Source organism: Eleginops maclovinus, chromosome 16 (genome assembly GCF_036324505.1).
Source record: "Eleginops maclovinus isolate JMC-PN-2008 ecotype Puerto Natales chromosome 16, JC_Emac_rtc_rv5, whole genome shotgun sequence".
NCBI lineage: Eukaryota > Metazoa > Chordata > Actinopteri > Perciformes > Eleginopidae > Eleginops > Eleginops maclovinus.
The window spans coordinates 15,068,148-15,085,402 of NC_086364.1; the positions used below are offsets into that span (position 1 = coordinate 15,068,148).

The 17,255-nt window shown below is 38.0% G+C and overlaps 2 protein-coding genes across 8 annotated transcripts in view; one reads left to right on the plus strand and one right to left on the minus strand.

Moving 5' to 3' along the window:
- Positions 1-8,260, plus strand: part of LOC134877486 (nuclear GTPase SLIP-GC-like) — a 17,037-nt gene extending 8,777 nt beyond the window's left edge. Inside the window, exons 2-24 of one of the 5 annotated variants that reach the window (XM_063902996.1) lie at positions 240-321; positions 615-727; positions 914-961; positions 1,082-1,120; positions 1,428-1,461; positions 1,578-1,676; positions 1,943-2,033; positions 2,249-2,465; positions 2,587-2,802; positions 3,115-3,321; positions 3,405-3,580; positions 4,013-4,106; positions 4,198-4,285; positions 4,420-4,541; positions 5,021-5,194; positions 5,280-5,434; positions 5,562-5,682; positions 6,082-6,190; positions 6,284-6,417; positions 6,538-6,619; positions 6,704-6,782; positions 6,874-6,922; positions 7,035-8,260. In XM_063902996.1, coding sequence (XP_063759066.1) covers positions 255-321; positions 615-727; positions 914-961; positions 1,082-1,120; positions 1,428-1,461; positions 1,578-1,676; positions 1,943-2,033; positions 2,249-2,465; positions 2,587-2,802; positions 3,115-3,321; positions 3,405-3,580; positions 4,013-4,106; positions 4,198-4,285; positions 4,420-4,541; positions 5,021-5,194; positions 5,280-5,434; positions 5,562-5,682; positions 6,082-6,190; positions 6,284-6,417; positions 6,538-6,619; positions 6,704-6,782; positions 6,874-6,883 — 2,475 coding nt within the window. In that variant the 5' untranslated portion in view covers positions 240-254 and the 3' untranslated portion in view covers positions 6,884-6,922; positions 7,035-8,260. The remainder of the gene's footprint in view (positions 1-239; positions 322-614; positions 728-913; positions 962-1,081; positions 1,121-1,427; positions 1,462-1,577; positions 1,677-1,942; positions 2,034-2,248; positions 2,466-2,586; positions 2,803-3,114; positions 3,322-3,404; positions 3,581-4,012; positions 4,107-4,197; positions 4,286-4,419; positions 4,542-5,020; positions 5,195-5,279; positions 5,435-5,561; positions 5,683-6,081; positions 6,191-6,283; positions 6,418-6,537; positions 6,620-6,703; positions 6,783-6,873; positions 6,923-7,034) is intronic. The other 4 variants (XM_063902998.1, XM_063902997.1, XM_063902999.1 and 1 more) reach the window with 4 other exon arrangements.
- LOC134877485 (centriolar coiled-coil protein of 110 kDa-like) lies at positions 8,029-17,255 on the minus strand. Of its 3 annotated transcripts, none has more exons than XM_063902993.1 (14): positions 17,101-17,255; positions 16,173-16,374; positions 15,357-15,485; positions 13,281-14,496; positions 13,031-13,152; positions 12,663-12,840; positions 12,283-12,392; positions 12,055-12,171; positions 11,538-11,639; positions 11,340-11,456; positions 10,859-10,932; positions 10,705-10,770; positions 10,556-10,615; positions 8,029-10,384 (listed from the first exon to the last, which is right to left on the minus strand). In XM_063902993.1, exons 2-14 carry the CDS (start codon positions 16,317-16,319, stop codon positions 10,309-10,311), a joined length of 2,514 nt encoding a protein of 837 aa, XP_063759063.1. In that variant the 5' UTR covers positions 16,320-16,374; positions 17,101-17,255; the 3' UTR covers positions 8,029-10,308. The 3 variants fall into 3 exon arrangements, with proteins under 3 accessions (XP_063759063.1, XP_063759065.1, XP_063759064.1); XM_063902995.1 differs by having other exon boundaries at positions 8,029-10,440; XM_063902994.1 differs by having other exon boundaries at positions 16,173-16,344; positions 17,101-17,239.

Genomic DNA, 17,255 nt, shown 5'->3' on the forward strand with positions numbered 1-17,255 from the left:
CGTATTAATCAGCCATAATGTATTTGTGTAATTATTTTTCTATTATTTTGGGGATCTACAGGGAATGTTTCAAAGATCTACCAGTCGATCGCGATCGACGGGTTGGCGACCACTGTCCTACATGCTACATATTAACACTGTCAATAGGCAGCCGTTATCAGTTCATATAACCTGTTCTTTTTATATACTGATCATAACTCTCACAGAAGGGTATTTTTAAAATGTGATTTACTTTACAGTTGCTATTCTTAATCATGGATGATTTTGTTCTCAACAAATTATTTGAATGGGATCTCAGCGAATTGATACAAACATTTAAAGGTAAAGTATTGACATGTTTTGTTTTTTTTTGGGGGGGGGGGGGGGCAAACATATAAATATACATTTAATCTCTAAATGGTATTATACCATTATCTGTATTATATCGTATGAATTGATCATTAAATAATTTTCTTCATTCATTATTTTTCTTTTCTTGATTCTTGTTTTTAACCTTTTTGAGATCTTGCACATCGTCATTAATCCAAACATAATTACATTCAAAGTAATGGTGATATTTGTTAGGATTTTTTGGGGGATTTAATTATTGTTGTTTGGGTTTTTTTTAATTACAGAGCAACACATTGACAAGGAAGCTCTTTATGAACTGGATGATCAAACCATTGCTGAGTTGATCCCCATTGTTGGATCCAGAGTAAAATTCAAGAAAAGACACAAGTTGTTATTGGTAATGTCTGCACTTTTACACAAATACTCTAATGGTCTCATTGATCTCACTTACAGAGTGTGGATGCACTCTGTTAAAAGCTTTAATGACGCCTTAAGACAAAGAATTCAAATAAATTATTGATATAGCCTTTACGTAACATTCAAATACTATCATGGATTTGAAACTATATTCTTTTCCAACTAGAAGGAACAAAACACAACAGATCCGGAAACCTCTGAATCTTCTGTTCAGGTTAGTTGAATGCAGTTTAATTAACTTTTGTATCAACATTTATTACAATCAAACAGATTATATTTTCAATATCTGTTCAACATTTTACATGGCCAGTAAGATTATCACTTTTATTCACAGTGTAAATGGGAGTATGACGAGGAAGCTGTTTTTGCTCAGGTACTGACTACCTTTAAATTGACCACGCTTGCAATCATTGAACTTGACTCAATCCTTCATGCATTGATAATTGAAGCATCCTGAGACAGTCACCTTTAACTGAAGAACTGCTTCATTTGTTAATAGTGCTGTTCATTCAGTAAAAAGAATGCTGAATGTGATCACTTGATAGTCCTTTTTCAAGTATTACTTAGACTTTTGAATGGGAAATGAAATGCAAATGTAGGTGTGTGAATTATAACAATGTGTTCAAGCCTGTAGCACCCTGTGAGAGGACAAAGAGTCAAATGTTCATGTTCCTCCTCAGGTTGGTCCGTCCACCAGCAAAACAAATGAAAAAGGTGATATACAGTTTCTTATGGATTATATTCAGTTTTATTGATATTTAATGGCAATAATAATAAACCTGCTTTATCTTTAAAAAAAAAATTGATACATTTCTAATTTTTAAAAAAAGAAAAAGAAAAGAGGAAGTTGGATCTTCAGGGTGAGTCCATCCAAAGGCAATCTCCAACCAGAAAACGTCCACGTGAGGATAAACAAGGATCATACACAGGTATTTATATAACTTTCCAAAACAATAGAAAGTCGGGTTAATATGTATATTTGTTTTAATTTTTATTGTTCATCAAATGAACTTACATATACAGTATGTAGCAACACAGGTCTTATTTAGCTATAATGGGCTTAAACTGGAAGATACTTGCCATAGTATATAAATGATGATACTCTCAGGTATTCTTGATTGCTTCATTGGGAATACATCTTATAGATACTGGTTAATGGTTCCTGCTGAATAGTTCTTTACTTTTACTCTTACAGAAGAAGTCATTCTGTCTGATGTGAAAAACATCATGAGATGTGTCCTTCAGAAACTACCTGACCAAGACAACAAGCTCAACAAGTTCCTGAAGTAAGTATTAGTGTTTTCAAGCAAGGGGAAAGAGTTTAAAGAGACCAAAGTAAACCTGTTGAAATATACAACACTGAGGACACTGTTGTGCTTTGTTTGAGTCCAAAAGTGTGTCTGACGATAGTATTATGCTTAAGTAGGCTGTTCGTACATGCAGATGTTTGTTAAATGTGTTAATTTGAACAATAACCCATCTTCAAACTCTTGCACAACAGACATAAAATCAAAAATTTGGAGACGGACAAGAGGGAGGTGGTCGGCGTCTTTGGTAAAACGGGGGCTGGAAAGAGCTCTCTGATAAATGCCGTCATTGGAGTGAAGAACCTCTTGCCCTCTGGAAGAGTCAGTGCATGTACCTCTGTGATGATTAAAGTGGAGGCTAACATGCATAACCAAAAGTATGAGGCAGAAATTGAGTTCATTGCAAAAGAGGTAAAATGAGCTAAATATGTTTGTTAACTTTGAGCTAAAGTATATCAACTTTCATAATGAAGCTGCAAATAAATATATGCTGACTAACAACATGCCATATAATAACAATATTCTTCTTTAGGAGTGGAAAGAGGAGCTGTGGACCTTGATTAACTTCCTTGGTGATAACGAAGATCAGGAAAAAGACGAAAGTTATCCAGACACTGTTGAAAAGCTGTCAGCGCTGTATGGAGAAGAATGGAAAAACAAATCTCCTGAAAACCTCATGGATAAGAAATACTTCAAAGAAATTCCTGAATTTCTCCATCCCAAGAGTAAGATTTTGACAAGTGATACAGTAAGTACGATTAAAAAAACTAGTAATATTCAGTATGTAGATACATGTGCTTGATCTATCTGGGCAGCTTCAGCTTTACATTTAAAACCATGTTAAAAACGTAAAACCTAATTGTTCACTATGCTAAAATATAAACGTACGCTTTGCTCCTTTGTTAATTTAATTTAAATTTTGTTGTTTCACTGACTGGGTTTCAAATTGACTGTTTTTTAAATGTTATGCGGTTATAATTATTTTAAAGCACTTCAAAGTTAAAGTTGATTTTCTAAAAGAAATGGCTTGCATTACCTCTTGTTTTATTATTTATTTTAGGCTAAAGAGTTATCTGCAAAATTTGTCAAGTACACAAGAAGTGATTCAAAAGAGGAAGATGATAAAGACGTCAGGAGGTGGTATTGGCCACTGGTGAAGTGTGTGACTGTCAGGGTGCCGAGGAATGGTCTTCTCCAGCATGTCACACTTGTGGATCTTCCTGGAAATGGGGACCGTAACAAGAGCAGAGACAGGATGTGGAAAACGGTGATTCATCCACATGCAATGTGATTATTGTGTAAGGTAACACGCTCAATGTAACCATAATCACTTGCTGTCTTCCCCTCCAGGTGGTTGGAAGTTGTTCTACTGTGTGGATTGTGACTGAACTTAATCGAGCAGCTGCAGAAAAAGAACCCTGGGAGATCCTGGAAGAATCCTGTAGCCTCATGGGAAATGGTGGCGAGTGTCGGCAGATTCATTTTATCTGCACCAAGTCTGATAGTCTTGGAGGTTCAGATGATCAGTAAGTGTAGATAATTCCAAAAGTACAGAGTTAAATGTATCATCCAATTTAGACAATGAAGCTTGAGAAGGAGATGGCCACGATGAGAAACCATGGAAACATTGATTAGCTGTAAAGGCTCATTATCTTCCTGGTTTTGATCATATTCAGGGATGTAATTTTTACTTGAAACATGACAAACCAGGTTATTCATACTCATAACAGTATCCATGTTTCTCAGTTGTCTGCATGTGTGTCTTGATTCCTCAACGTCTCAGCCATTTATTTAAATCCTAATGTTGTTGCTTCACAAACACTTTGTTGTGCTGGATTAATCGCCTCCATGTGATCACTGTTAATTGAAAGCATGAACGTGATGCGTAGTGAACTTATATCCTGGAGTGTAGTGTATGCAGTTTATGTAATTCTTCAAATACAAACCTTTTCATATAGTTCAGCTGCTGGAGTTCGTGCTCAGATACTAAAACAAAACGAGCAAGCCAAGAGAAAAGTGAGGGGAGAATTCAACAAACTAAAAGACGTTAAGGTGAGCTACTGTATACTGAATGACAATCACAAATATTGTCCAAAATGGCAAGCCTGCTTTTATATGGAAACTTGTTTTTGGTTTTTTTTAGAAACAATTCAGTGAGGAGTGTTTCAAGGTTTTCACAGTGAGCTCCACAGAGTTCTTGAAAAAGGAACATCTAGATCCAGATGAGACAGGTGATTCAAATGTCCATATGTGAGCCCCGGATGAGAAAGTGAAAATGGTTTTATCTCCTCCAATAAATATATGGAGATACTAATTGAGTATAACATGTACATTCAAGAATTTAAGTATAATACATTTTTTACAGAAATTCCCAAACTGCAGGAATTCCTGCAAGATCTCAATGATTGGCACTCTGAGACATTTAACTATGTGTCTGGAGCTCGTGGGATACTCTCTCTGATTCTGGGAGCCAACAGTAAAGAAGGGGTAAGATAAAGTAACACACATCTTTCATTGTCTTTAATACTGACAAAAGTAAGCTGCATGAACTAAAATTGTGTGTAAACCTTGTTAAGACAGACTGCCTACATGTAATGTTACCTTTACAGTCAACAAGGTATTTGATTTTGGGATGAAGGAATGTTGGCATGATGGGATGTAAGGATTGAATGAATGGAAGTGAGGGGTGTATTGTTGAAGATGGTCGATGGGTGGAGGTATGAAGCGTTTTTTTTGAACTGTAAGAGTAGAAGGGAGAGGGAGGATGGGTTGAAAGTATAGAGACAAGCGATGGCCGGATATAAATAGAGTTAGCTGTGATTAGAGATGGGGTTGAGGTGTGGCCATGCTCCTGAACATAGTTTAACAAATAACTTCATTTGTTTTAAGACTTGAAAAAAAAGAAATACCAGCTAGAATGATGGTTGTTTTGCTTTAAATAATGAATGTGTTGTCTATGGTTTCAGGCTGACATAAAGACGCCTGTGTCCATAGAACTTGAAGAAAAGCTGCAGCATGAACTTGATAAAGTCAGGGAACCCATGCAAGAGACCCTTACGGCTTTTGAAAAAAGCCTCAGTGAGGGGGTTGAAAAATCTAAAAGTTCATGTGAAAAAGTCTTGAAGTCGGTCCTGTATCCCGTAAGTATTGAAGTTATAATTAAATCAAAACAACTGATTTTGCTCTTAATATGAATATGTTTTACAAAATTCTGTTTTGTTTCAGACAAAGAAAGGTCGTTCATTTCACAGGACATTGAAGTCTCTCGTTGAGAATGATGGCATCCACAAAACAACAAAAGGGAGATCAATAAACATCAACATGAAGTTAGCGTCATGTTTGACCGGCAGCATTGACGAGGAATTTAAGAAGACCTTCCCGTAAGAAATGACTTAATAAAGACATAAAACCCTGTGTTGTGTTACAATACATTAAAATACATTATTGAAATACAAACTTCTTAAGACCTTATGAATTAAACCATTTCCTCTTGTTAATATTTTTTAGAAATGAAGGACACAGTGGACCATTCAACGGAGCCATCAATGCGTTTTCACTTGGCACAGAGAATCTGATGAATAAGGAGCGTGAAAATGTCAAACTGCAGCTGACATTTCTCAGGACAGAGGTAAAAGATCCTTTTCATTGATCCATCATCAAATATGTCTGTCCAGGCCTTTGAGACTGTAGTGGAAGGGTGAGCAATGTTGATCAGTCGACATATTCATACATTGTACTGGAATAACTCAGTAAGTCAGTTTGAACCGGAGATGGCTTTGAATAATTAACTGCAGCTGTAAAGCTGACCTTTCCCCAATTCATGCAACACACTCAAGATTACAATAACATATTCTGATATTGAGCAAAAAAAGTGCACCCCCATCTAGGAGACAGCTACTATAAGTTTGAAGAATGTACTGCTTTTACAGTTAAAATGTGAAAGAAAGAATCAAGGTAAAGATTAGCCTTATTTGTAACTAATTCATTTGAAATTCTGTTGATATTTGATTCACATTCTCTCTCCAAGGAAGAAAAAGTGAAAACAAACCTCACCAAACTCATCCGTGAGCGTAAGAAAACGATCTACAGCAGTCTGACAACAACAATTGAGGAGACCATGAAAGAATGCTATGACAGTAAGACAGAAGATCATTACAGAAATAGAAATACACTTCTACACATTTTTATGTTTCAACATTTTTATGTCAATATGTTTCTGTTTCATATAGAAGCAAAAACTTTTAGAGGTGAAGGAATGCAGAAAAACATGAGAGAAACTATTGAAAACCACGTACATGGTTCAAAGAACATCATGTTTGATCAGGCTAAAGACACTATGATGAAGCAGCTGAGAGAATTGATGGTTTGTCACATTTTATATTTCGTCATACAGTAATAATTATTCACTGAAACATGTTGGGCTGCAACATGAAAACATGTCCAAAATGTCAGTCATAAGTGATAAATATTAATGCTGATTTAGTTGGAGATCCTGGAGAAACTGGAGAACAAAATGCAGGAATCAATCGAGCTGTCACTCAAGACAGATGGTGTCTCTATCCCAGGTAAAGGAAACAAAATCACAAAAAATACTGTACATGTTATTGTAATGAAGAAGTCGATACATTTTACACGTTTCTTTTTTTTAGATGTAAGTGTGGAGCTTAAGATGGTAAATAACTACTACAATGAACTGACCGAAAGCCCAGATGATGATTCAATTCTTTGGTGAAACTCCTTTTAAATATAAAATAAAATATACATATTAGCCAGATTATGACTTGTGTTCAGAATAATACTGACAGTGCTTTCATTACAGTAGTGATTAACCCGGTCAAGCAGCTGCAGTGCGACCATGATGTGCACAGGTAGGTTTTAGTGAAGCTGATGATCCAAACTGTCAATAAGATGTCAACATGTGTTTGTTATTAATATTCTATTTCACAACATCACTCTTTGTCTCTCTGGTGGATGTTTCAGGGTTGATCAGTGGAGAGTAACAGCAGACGCCTGTTAACACAGCGAGGATAGAAGACGTGAGGCCTCTGGATTGGGTCTCAACTATTTTAAGTTCTTTTTTTTTTTCTCTTTGAGTGGTTTTTATTGTTAACATAATGCAGTGCCCTATCCTATAATCCTATAAAAAAAGCAGCTTGATGAAAAGCTTTGGTTGTGCAGTCCATCAAGGAATATGTCCATGTCAATAGCGACCCCCATTTCCACCCCACCCCTGCTTTCGTTTGCATCTGCATTTTAGTTTTCTGCCAGAAGCTTTCATTAATGTACTTTGTAATCCAGTTTTCAGCACTTTTCTACTAATGACTTTAAATATTGGTCTTTGTACTAACAGGCTTTTACCCTAGCTCAGGCAACAGGAGTTTTAGGCACATTTATGTCCGATTCTAGAACGACAATCAGAAGTTAAGACCTTGGTTTGTACCACGTTTGGAAATGTAAGAGGACTTACAGATCAACTATGAAACGTTAAACCTCCTGCACTATTTGCAGAGAAATAAGCTAAGGTAACTTTGCGTTAGCCTGTAGCCTCTCTGGCTTTTATCCACCAAGGAAATCCTAACTTTACAAGTAAACTGCTTTATTCAGTGCTGAACCAGCTTTACTCTCTGGGTCAGTTTGTTTTGGAGAGGAGACTTCTGGGCACATTTTGACTCCAATGAAATACTATGGTTTGCTATGCTGTCTTTTGTAATGTTTTGAATGAGATCCCTCTAGTGAATAAGTCCTCACTATATCCATGTATCTCAGAATAGATGTTGGATCTCAGCCATTACTGTGATGTCACAGAGACGTTTTGCTTTTAAGGATTTAACAGTTGTTTTGTCTTTTTAATACATTTATTTTCAGGTTTTGTATCTGTTTTTATTTTTGTTAAGCATGGTTTGATAATTATAGGCTGAAATATCAATGAATGAATTAAATCCCAAACCTTGATCCCAGCACTACTGTAGGATGATATGGATGTGGACTTCTCAAAGAATGATTTTGATCTGTTTTCTTTTATTTTAAAGGACACAACTCACTGCAAATGAATGGTTTGTTTTTTTTTTAATTCATATATGAGAAATAGAGAGATCTGGGTGATGGCTTATCTGGTTTATTGTTATTTACTTTTTTTTATCCACCTATATTTGAAATGCATACATGTATGTGATTTTGTATACAATCCAATAAACCAATCCAATTCACTTTTGTTGTTCTTGTTGAAGGATCTATCTGCTCTATGTTTTTGCTAACATCAGTTTCTATTGTTGGATAAAAAAAAAAAATCCATTTGCTCTTCCTGCTAAACAGGGTACAGCTTTTTTAATCTATGATAAGTAGTGGAGTCGGTATGCTTTTTAATGTCACCAAAGTGCTACTTACCGATTGGTCCCAAAGTGTATCACTATTCCTATTAGTTAGTTTTGTTTACTTCAATTTTCTAAAGCAGCGAGGCCACCCTGTAAAATGCTAATATCTCTTTGAAGCATGAAATGTGAAATATAAGAATTTAATCAGAGAGAAAAACCAACACCAGGCATTACGCACAAATTATGTTCCAGTGTAACACTGTGTTCAGAAAATGGCTGATCTTACAAACCTAAATATTAGTTTCTCAGCTTTCATGATAGTTTCAGAAGTTTGTCTTTTTTGTGTTTAATGGTGATTAGACTGATGTTGGTGTCAGTTACAAACGATTTGTCCACACTGAAAGAACAATTTCTACACACAAAAGCCTTCCTCATATATGTCCTAACTCTTTCATTCCATAATGAACGGATGAAGCCTTCATATGATTTTAAGATGTGTGCCAAGATTTTGGAAGATTTGTGTCAACAACAAATAATGGATTAAAGTCATACTCTTATTTCTTGACACTCGCACTTGTTGTATTCAACCATTGATTAAGGATGATTACAAAGGATACTAATGTTCCAGTTTCTTAGTAAAACCGTAATGTCATAAAATGTTTTTAAAAAAATACTTCCTCACCATGTTGTTTGATGACCTTAAACGTAGGCCAAAACGAAAAAATATCTTAAACAGAATCCTTTGAAACCATATGACCACAAATATTGCTAAAATCATGAAACTAAATGAAAGCAAGTACGAAATAATAATATCTTATGTATGTGCTTTAAAGGACTAAAACAAAATTCAATTGAATCAAGACCCACGGCAAAGCATCACGAGATCTTTAACCGTCATGTAGTGTCTTCCTGTTTTTTTCAAGGCAGTTTCAGAGAAAATATCCAGAGCCGAGAAAATGATGATTCAGAATTTATTCTGGTCATCAAAAACACTATTTGGCTTCTTTTTTTTAAAACCCATTGTTTTGTCTTTTAAAAGAGTACAGCAATATCAGCAGACAACATCAACACACATAAGTCAATTTGGTATCTCAGTAAACAAGTGGATCTACCAATTCTTTAACATGAGGTTAAATTATTTGTGCACATAAATATTATTTTATTCAAAGTCTCAGCCTTATGTGTAAGCAGTGGAGAATAATGGAGAATGTTACAGCATTTACTAAACATTTGACATGGGCATGTATTTTGTTTTGCTCTGTGTCTGCTGTGCATTTCCTGTTGTGTGAAGCTACATTAATATAACAGCCCGCCAGTGTGTAAACAAATACATTTAGATTTGATTTTTGGCATTTGGGTTTGATTCAAGCCTAATGTTAAAACGCGCTGTCTCTGAGTACTGTAAACTCTGCACCATTTAATAGAAGAAGAAAACAAGTTGGAAACAAAACAAATTTTTGATTTGTACTCACCTAAATACTTGTTTCTTATGGTAACTATTTCCTGTGGCTTTCTGTATGACACTGACGATTGAAATTTCACTTTATAAACACAAATTATAAAAAATATGCATGCTAAACGTTGCAGATAGCAAAGGCATTGTTATTAGGCACAGATAGAAATGTGGATCTCTGACCTTCCTTTAGCTTGCATTAAAGTACAGATACTTATTAACAATGTGCCCACCTTTTCAATAAATAATCCACACACAGTATCAAGCTACGTTTCAGTTTTGTGGATAACAATCAGTTGTTGGCAAAGTATTACAGCAAGCTGAACAGTCAAAAACAAAGGCATCTAATGAAGTGAATCAATGAGCTCAAGTGTGGTAGTGAATACAATCTTTCGAATTTCATAAAGTTTAGCAGCACAACCAGTGGTTTAAGGTTTCTAGTTAAAGATTAGCAATTCAATCCCACAGTTCAGGGAAGTTGAGTGACCAGTCACCCCAGAGAGTGCTGCTTCTTCAGGCTGTCTGAGCGCCTCACTCTCTCTCCTGGGGTCTTTCTGTACCAGCTCCTGAGAGGAAACAGCCACCGTCATGTTATGCTGACTTCAAGGTCAGTAGGTAAATGCTGAAATCAATACATTTATGAACAATCATTCCTTAAGCGAGGTGTGATTGAAATAATATTAATAAAATAACAGCTCATGAAAAGAAAGACACTTTGCAATTACGATTAAACTCACCCCTGGCGATTCAGTTGGCCTGCAACAGGAGAATTGTGGCCGTGGCTTGGCTTCAGGACTCTGGGGAGGGGGGGCAGCAAATGATTTGATAAGAGAACTGATTCTCTGGGGACAGTAAACACAGAAAACTAGAGAATATATACAAGCACCTGTTAGCAGTAGGGCTCTTTGGCTTCTGCTGCATCTTCCTAGCCTGGGCTGGGGATTCACTAACCCTGCAGGAGTAGCACATACTTATACAAACACTGGATCTCATTATAGGATCACTGCAATGTAAAACTCTGTGCCTCCTTTGCATCTTACCTCTTTTTCCTGTCCAGAGACCTCTGTGTGGCAGCAGACAGAACCGCTCTATCCTTGGGACACTTGGCTTTCTCCTGCAGGTTGGACACAGGCAGTAAAGATTATATTTAAAAGTACTGACATTGGCACGTCACAAGGTTGCCACAAAATAATGTAACTTTGTTAATTTGGTAATCGATGCTATATATAATGCTATAAGGCGTTGCTTTGTAAATACTTACCATTATTATCTTACCACCAGTTATAGCAGATAGACATATTATAATCAATCTTAACAAATGAAGCTGTGCAGGCAGACAAACATTATAAACCATGTGAACAGGACAATAGTAGTATTTAAAGTTCAAGGTCAAGTTCCTACTGAGAGTGGAAAGATGTCTGAACTTGTCTGAATGTCTTCGTTTAAACGAGAATTGACAAATGTCATCTTTTTGATTATATATGGCTATATGATTTATTCGGGACTATATTTTCAGGTTACCATGTCCCGCAGCTTCCTCTCTGCTCGGAGCTCTCTGTCCTGCTGTAGCAACGCTAACCGATCCCCAAGAGGTATTTTGAAGAAGATGTCATGGATGTCATAAAGGGCTGCACGTAGCTGTGGGACAAAAGATGCATGCATAAACACAAAGAATAATCCCCCCACTGCTGTCTATAGACTGTTAGTAGACCTTCATACCTGGGCTCTAACTCTCTCCTGCAGGGAGCGATCTTGTGCTGAGCAGAGGCTCTTCTTCTGATGAGCTTCTGTCTGGAATGAACAGATGAACTCTTGCGTATCCTAAGCAAACATATAAACAGGACACATATATAAACATACAGCTTTCTTGTCACCTGGGGATTCATTTTTTTTTGCATATGCCTGCATAATACAAACATTTTTAATACTGCACAGCTTTCACTTATTCGGATAATTCGGATTTAATGAGCACACTGTCAATTGCGGTATTCTTATTACACATTTTTGACTTATCATAGTTTTTACAACAGTTATATAATATTTCTAGATTTGCTCTTATTTTTGAATGTTACCTTGTTTATGTACGCATCATTATATACTTAACTAATTCCCTGTATGTGAGTACCTATTTGACAATAAACCAAACTCAGAATCTGTTTATTAAAAAACACACACATTGGTTTCATTTGATTGATTGTGCACATTTTTAGCATGGGCTTTTTGTGTGTATCATCACCATAATGGTCTGGCACAGGTGTTTGATCTTCTCAGTTTTGAGCAATCTGCGAGTGAGGAAGCCGCGAATGATGGCGCCAATTCGACAGAACGCTCCCTGCTGCTCTGCTGTCAGAACCTGGAGAACAAGACAAGGAGGCAAGAAGATAGAAAAGTGAGGAACATATACAAGGTTAAAAAAAGACCATATGCAAGCAACACACCCTCTTATTTACTTGGGTTTACCCACCAGACTTAGCCTTGCTCGAGGTTTGCTACCTGCCCATGTTGGCCCCCAAAGATAGACAGGAGACTGGAGAGAGGGAGAGGATACACTGGAACTTACGGGGCTGGAAAAACCTGATAAAGAAAGACATTTATAGAAATAAACAGATACTTTACACAACATTTATTTAGTTTAATGGGAAATAAAGAGTTGTCCTGTTTAGTAAAAACTATAATACTACAGCTTAAATTTAAATTATTAGCTTAAATTTAATTCAAAAAGTGGGAAGATAGAAAAGAACATCAGGCACACTTTCTCCAAATTTAATTGCAAAAAACCTTCTTCTCTCTGAGTATACAATCCTTTGTCCTCACACAGTATAAGTAAACAGTGGGGAGCGGTACCTATACTGTGTCCAGGTGATCGCTCAGATTGTGTGTGGGCAGGGCTTAGTCCTGGACAAGAGGGGTTCACAATAGGACGGCTGTCACTCGCAGATATACAGTTCCACCCACAAGCATCCATACTCAAAGGCTGCACACATTCCTGCTCCTTTAGTCTTTTCTCTGTCTCCCCAAGTGCCTAAACACATAGGTACACAGTACACACATGCTCCATTAATATAAACGAATAAACTCACAATTTTTCATTGCAACTTAACAAAAATATATACAATTCAAGCCCATTTGTAATAACTGATATAATACTGCACATATTTTGTACTGTATCTACTTCAGTTTAGACTTGATGTTGTGTGATTCCATGTGCTGACCAGACAGAGGCGCTGTTGCTCTTTCTCCTGCTCAGCCAGGAGTAAAGACATCTGCAAGGCATGCTCCTCCTCCAGACGCCTTTGCATGTCCTCCAGAGCCTGTGCTCGCCTCTGGGTCCCCTCTGTTGATGTGCAAGAATACAAATACAACAAAAATGCAATCTTTTATCTTTTGATCGTTTATTATTTACCTTTATTTTGCACTGCTGAAAACAGTGTAAATACCGGGAACTGTTCAAAGGACACTCACCTGTCTTGCTGGTCTGTGCCTCGGCTGCATTTCTGAAGCCAGTTGGTGTGATTCTCCCATTGTTTGTGTCCTGAGGGTCAGTAGCCTCCATCCTTGGTGTGCCATGAGCCAAGTCAGAAGTAATGCAGGGCCTTAGCAAACAAAGTGAGGGTTTATCTACCTCAAACGACCGGTTTAAAGGGGCTGTAGGGGTGTGCCCACTTGCAGCCATCCATGTAACTCCTGCCATGAAGCGAGGCACCCTCTCCTGGTTGCGGTCTATGTGCCCCACACCAGAGTCTTTCCTATGCAGCTGGCTGTCAAGGGTGTGGCAGCGCCGGCGAAATCCTGCAACAAAATGGTCATGCTGCCCATTTGGGCTTAACCCTAAGGCACTAATGGGGCTACAAAAATCTTGCACTGGGCTGGTACCACAGTGGCTGGGTCGACTATTTCCACTGCTTACACCAGCACTACGCTCACTCCCTACTGAGCCCCAGTGATCGGGAGACTTTATAGCCTCGGAGAGAGCTTCTCCCCAATCTGCCAAGCCAGCACCTTCCCCTGACCTCCATGAGCTGCAGGGGATGAGGTCTTCTGGGCTGATGGGAAACGAAACGTGTATGTTTCCTGTAGAAAATGGACGTGGTCTACGTCTCTGTGCACGGGGACTAATGCTGGACTCTGGACTGGGGAGCCGGGCATAACGGTCATGTAGACTAGGTGAGAGACAACCAGTCTGTTGGGGACTAGCGTCGTACAGATATTGATGCTGCATTTGGGTCTGAGGTGGGCGAATAGGGCTGTGGTGCAGACTGAATCCAAACTCGACGCCTGTGTCCCCCATGGGACTGCAGCTTTTATTTTCCTTGTCAGAGACAGTCTCAAGCGGAGGAGACCCAGTGACTGTGGGGACAACTTTTGAATCCTGCTGACTCTGCTCTCTCTTCACATAATCCCTTGATCTCTTTAGAAGGCTGTCCAAACTAATGTCCTCCTCCTCCTCCTCTTCTTCCCCCTCCTCCTCACTGTTCTCTTCCTTCTCCACCATCACTTTCTCCACTGCCTTGTAACCATTGACGACGGGGGTCTCAGAGCTTGGTTGATCCCTTGTTTGAACTCCAAACCCAGGGTCTCTGGGAAGTCCAGGAGAGTCAGTGATCAGGGTGTAGCCACTAACCTTTGCAGATTTAGAAACTGGCAGCTTTTCAACATCTGTACTTGAGTCTCCATGTGCCTGTGAAGAAACAATAATTAATGATGACAAATCATCAATAGTTGTGAAAATCAAAATCAAAAGCCACTTGAATGATTGACAGAAGGAATTATTTGCCCAAAGCTGTATTGGTGTAAAGCAGTTGATTTATTAATACATAAACAATTAAAAGTAAATCAAAATACCCGATCCAGTGTTGGTTTTAAACTAAATGTCAGGTACCTAAACTGAAATAATCACTGTCTTGTTAGCAAAATTAAAATTCATTTAGAGTTACCTAATTACTAAACGAAGCTAACCTGGTAGCCTAAGTCATGAATGATATTTCCACACCTATCATCACCTTTTTTTATTTATTTAAAACAAAAAACAAAAAAAGTAGTTCAGTCTGGATTGTTAATATTGGTTTCCATTAGGAATGACCCAACATTTCCAAACAGGAGCTGATAAGCAAGTAGAAAACATTGCTTTGGATGTTGAGTTGACAATAATGGGCCATAATAATACAGTAAAAATAGCACAGCCTACCAGAGACAGCACTAAGACAGACAACCTGTATTCAAGTCTGCACATGTCACAAGAGATTCTGGGACAGACTGTAGTTAAACGTTTGTGCTACATTGAGGGATTGACACATTGACATATTTCAAAGATCGGAATATTTGAGATTTGTAGATGTTTGTTTATGAATTGAACAAAATGCCCTAAAGGTTAATCTTCTGTACAGGCAATGACGAAATCTATTTTGTATGAACTTTATAACAATTTGGATGTGTGAAATGTGGTAGATATTTGGATATGCCATTTCATTTCACCTATCCAGTACAAACTGAAAGCCTTTATTTATTTCACAAAACATGTGACCATTCTATGCTACTGACCCGAGGTTGGTCCAGTTTGTCCTGAACTCGGGCCATGAGGTTGTTGTTCTGCTTGTTCTGCCTGTCAACCTCCAGCTGGACCGCTCTCTGTCTGTGGTCACACATCTCACTGCGCTGCTCTGCACTCAGCTGGAAAAACAAAATACACACACAACAAAATTGTACCTCTTGAGCTTCAATTTTGGTTTAAACAAACTCAAGCAAACATGAGAAAAGTTTATAATGGCACTGATAATAAAAAGATTCCAAGAATACAAAATATATTCCATGATTTTTGTTTGTGATCTACTTTCTATTATTCCTGATAACAATCAATCTTATTCCATGTTTGTTTCTCCTTTGCTTTAGTTAAAGCTAAATCTTCAACAAAACAGCCCCTTATCTGGCCTCTATCAAGTGGCTATTTCTGACTGACAGTGTTGTCAGCAGTCACAAGATGATGTACTCTCCTGACTTATATTAATCCGCCTTGGTGTTCCTCGACATTCGTTATTCCTCTCTTTTCCCCCTGCCAAGAGCTGATATAATCAGAACTAGTCAGCCCACATGCTTCACATATACTGTACTACATAAGTCTCAAAAAGACATGTGTTTGGACCTTAGTATCAGCTTTAATTTAATTTAAACCATGTGATTATAGCTCACTGGGCACATTTTTTTTTATTTGCCAGAAATGTGAATTGCAATCTTCTAAAAACCTCTAATAGCTATGATTTTGGTAAACTTTTCATACTGAAACTAGGAAATTGTCATTGATTTAGTTGCATTTTATTTTGGCTGAGGATATATTGTCATGACTGTTCATCACTTCCCTACCAGAGGTGAAAGCACAGCTCTTCCATGGAAGCGGATGAGAGAGAAAGCCTTCGAGGACCATAGTGGCTCACATATCGTCTTCATGAATTTCCCCTCTTCCTGCAGTATGGTCAGACTCCGCAGACAGAATTCTTCATAGCTTTCCATCTCTGGACACCCACACAGACACACTCTGAATGCAAAACACACACCATGTAGCCTGCTGTAAAATGAAATGGAGAGTCTGGAATTAGATGGACGTCCACAACTTACTGGACATAGGAGCTAAAGATTGCACTGGGTGTGGATCACTAGATGAAATGATATGTGCAGAGTAGTACAAACAGGCTTAAACGAAAGAGGGTCTGTCTGCCTTCAACGGTTTTATCACACTCATCACATTCCTGCCATTCCTTTCTATCAGACCTTGCTGGTGAGTGACTTCCATTTCCGTGTCTCGGGCAAATGCATGTGGAATCGTGTCTAATCAATACAGCTTCTATTTCTGAAATGCCTGTCAGCAAAAGGTTAGTGAGGACCCTTTCACAGACAAAATCACAGCTGTTGTATGAATAAATTACAACTACATTTCTATGAAAACTGTTTTGCAATTAGTGTCGTTTACTCCATATTTCTATGTCTATTAAACTGACCATCCCTCCATTAGACTTTCATCCAATCCTTGCGATTCTGACAGTAACCTAGTGGTCTATATTTGTGGTTAGTGATTTATCAGTGACAGGGCAGTAGAGACTGGAATTGGTTTCTTGTTGTACCCAGCTCTTACAGAAAAAGATTGAGGCCGGCAGTTTCGAAGGTTGGTCAATAAGATACTCGGTTAAATGCCACCTTTCCGGAGCCCTACATAGCCTACCTTGTAGTCCAGATGTGCCCTGACAGAATGACGTTAACGTAACACCCGTGCCTTTGCTCGTTACCGCTGTCTTACCTTCAAAATGGACAAACAGGGATATCTCCTCTCTTTAGTTAGTGGTGGACACGCTCTTTTGTCGCAGGGGAATCAACAAAGAGTAGCTACATCATGAACATGTTTCTCCTTGAATCTCGGATTGCCCCTTACCATCATCGTGTTCAACTCTTCCG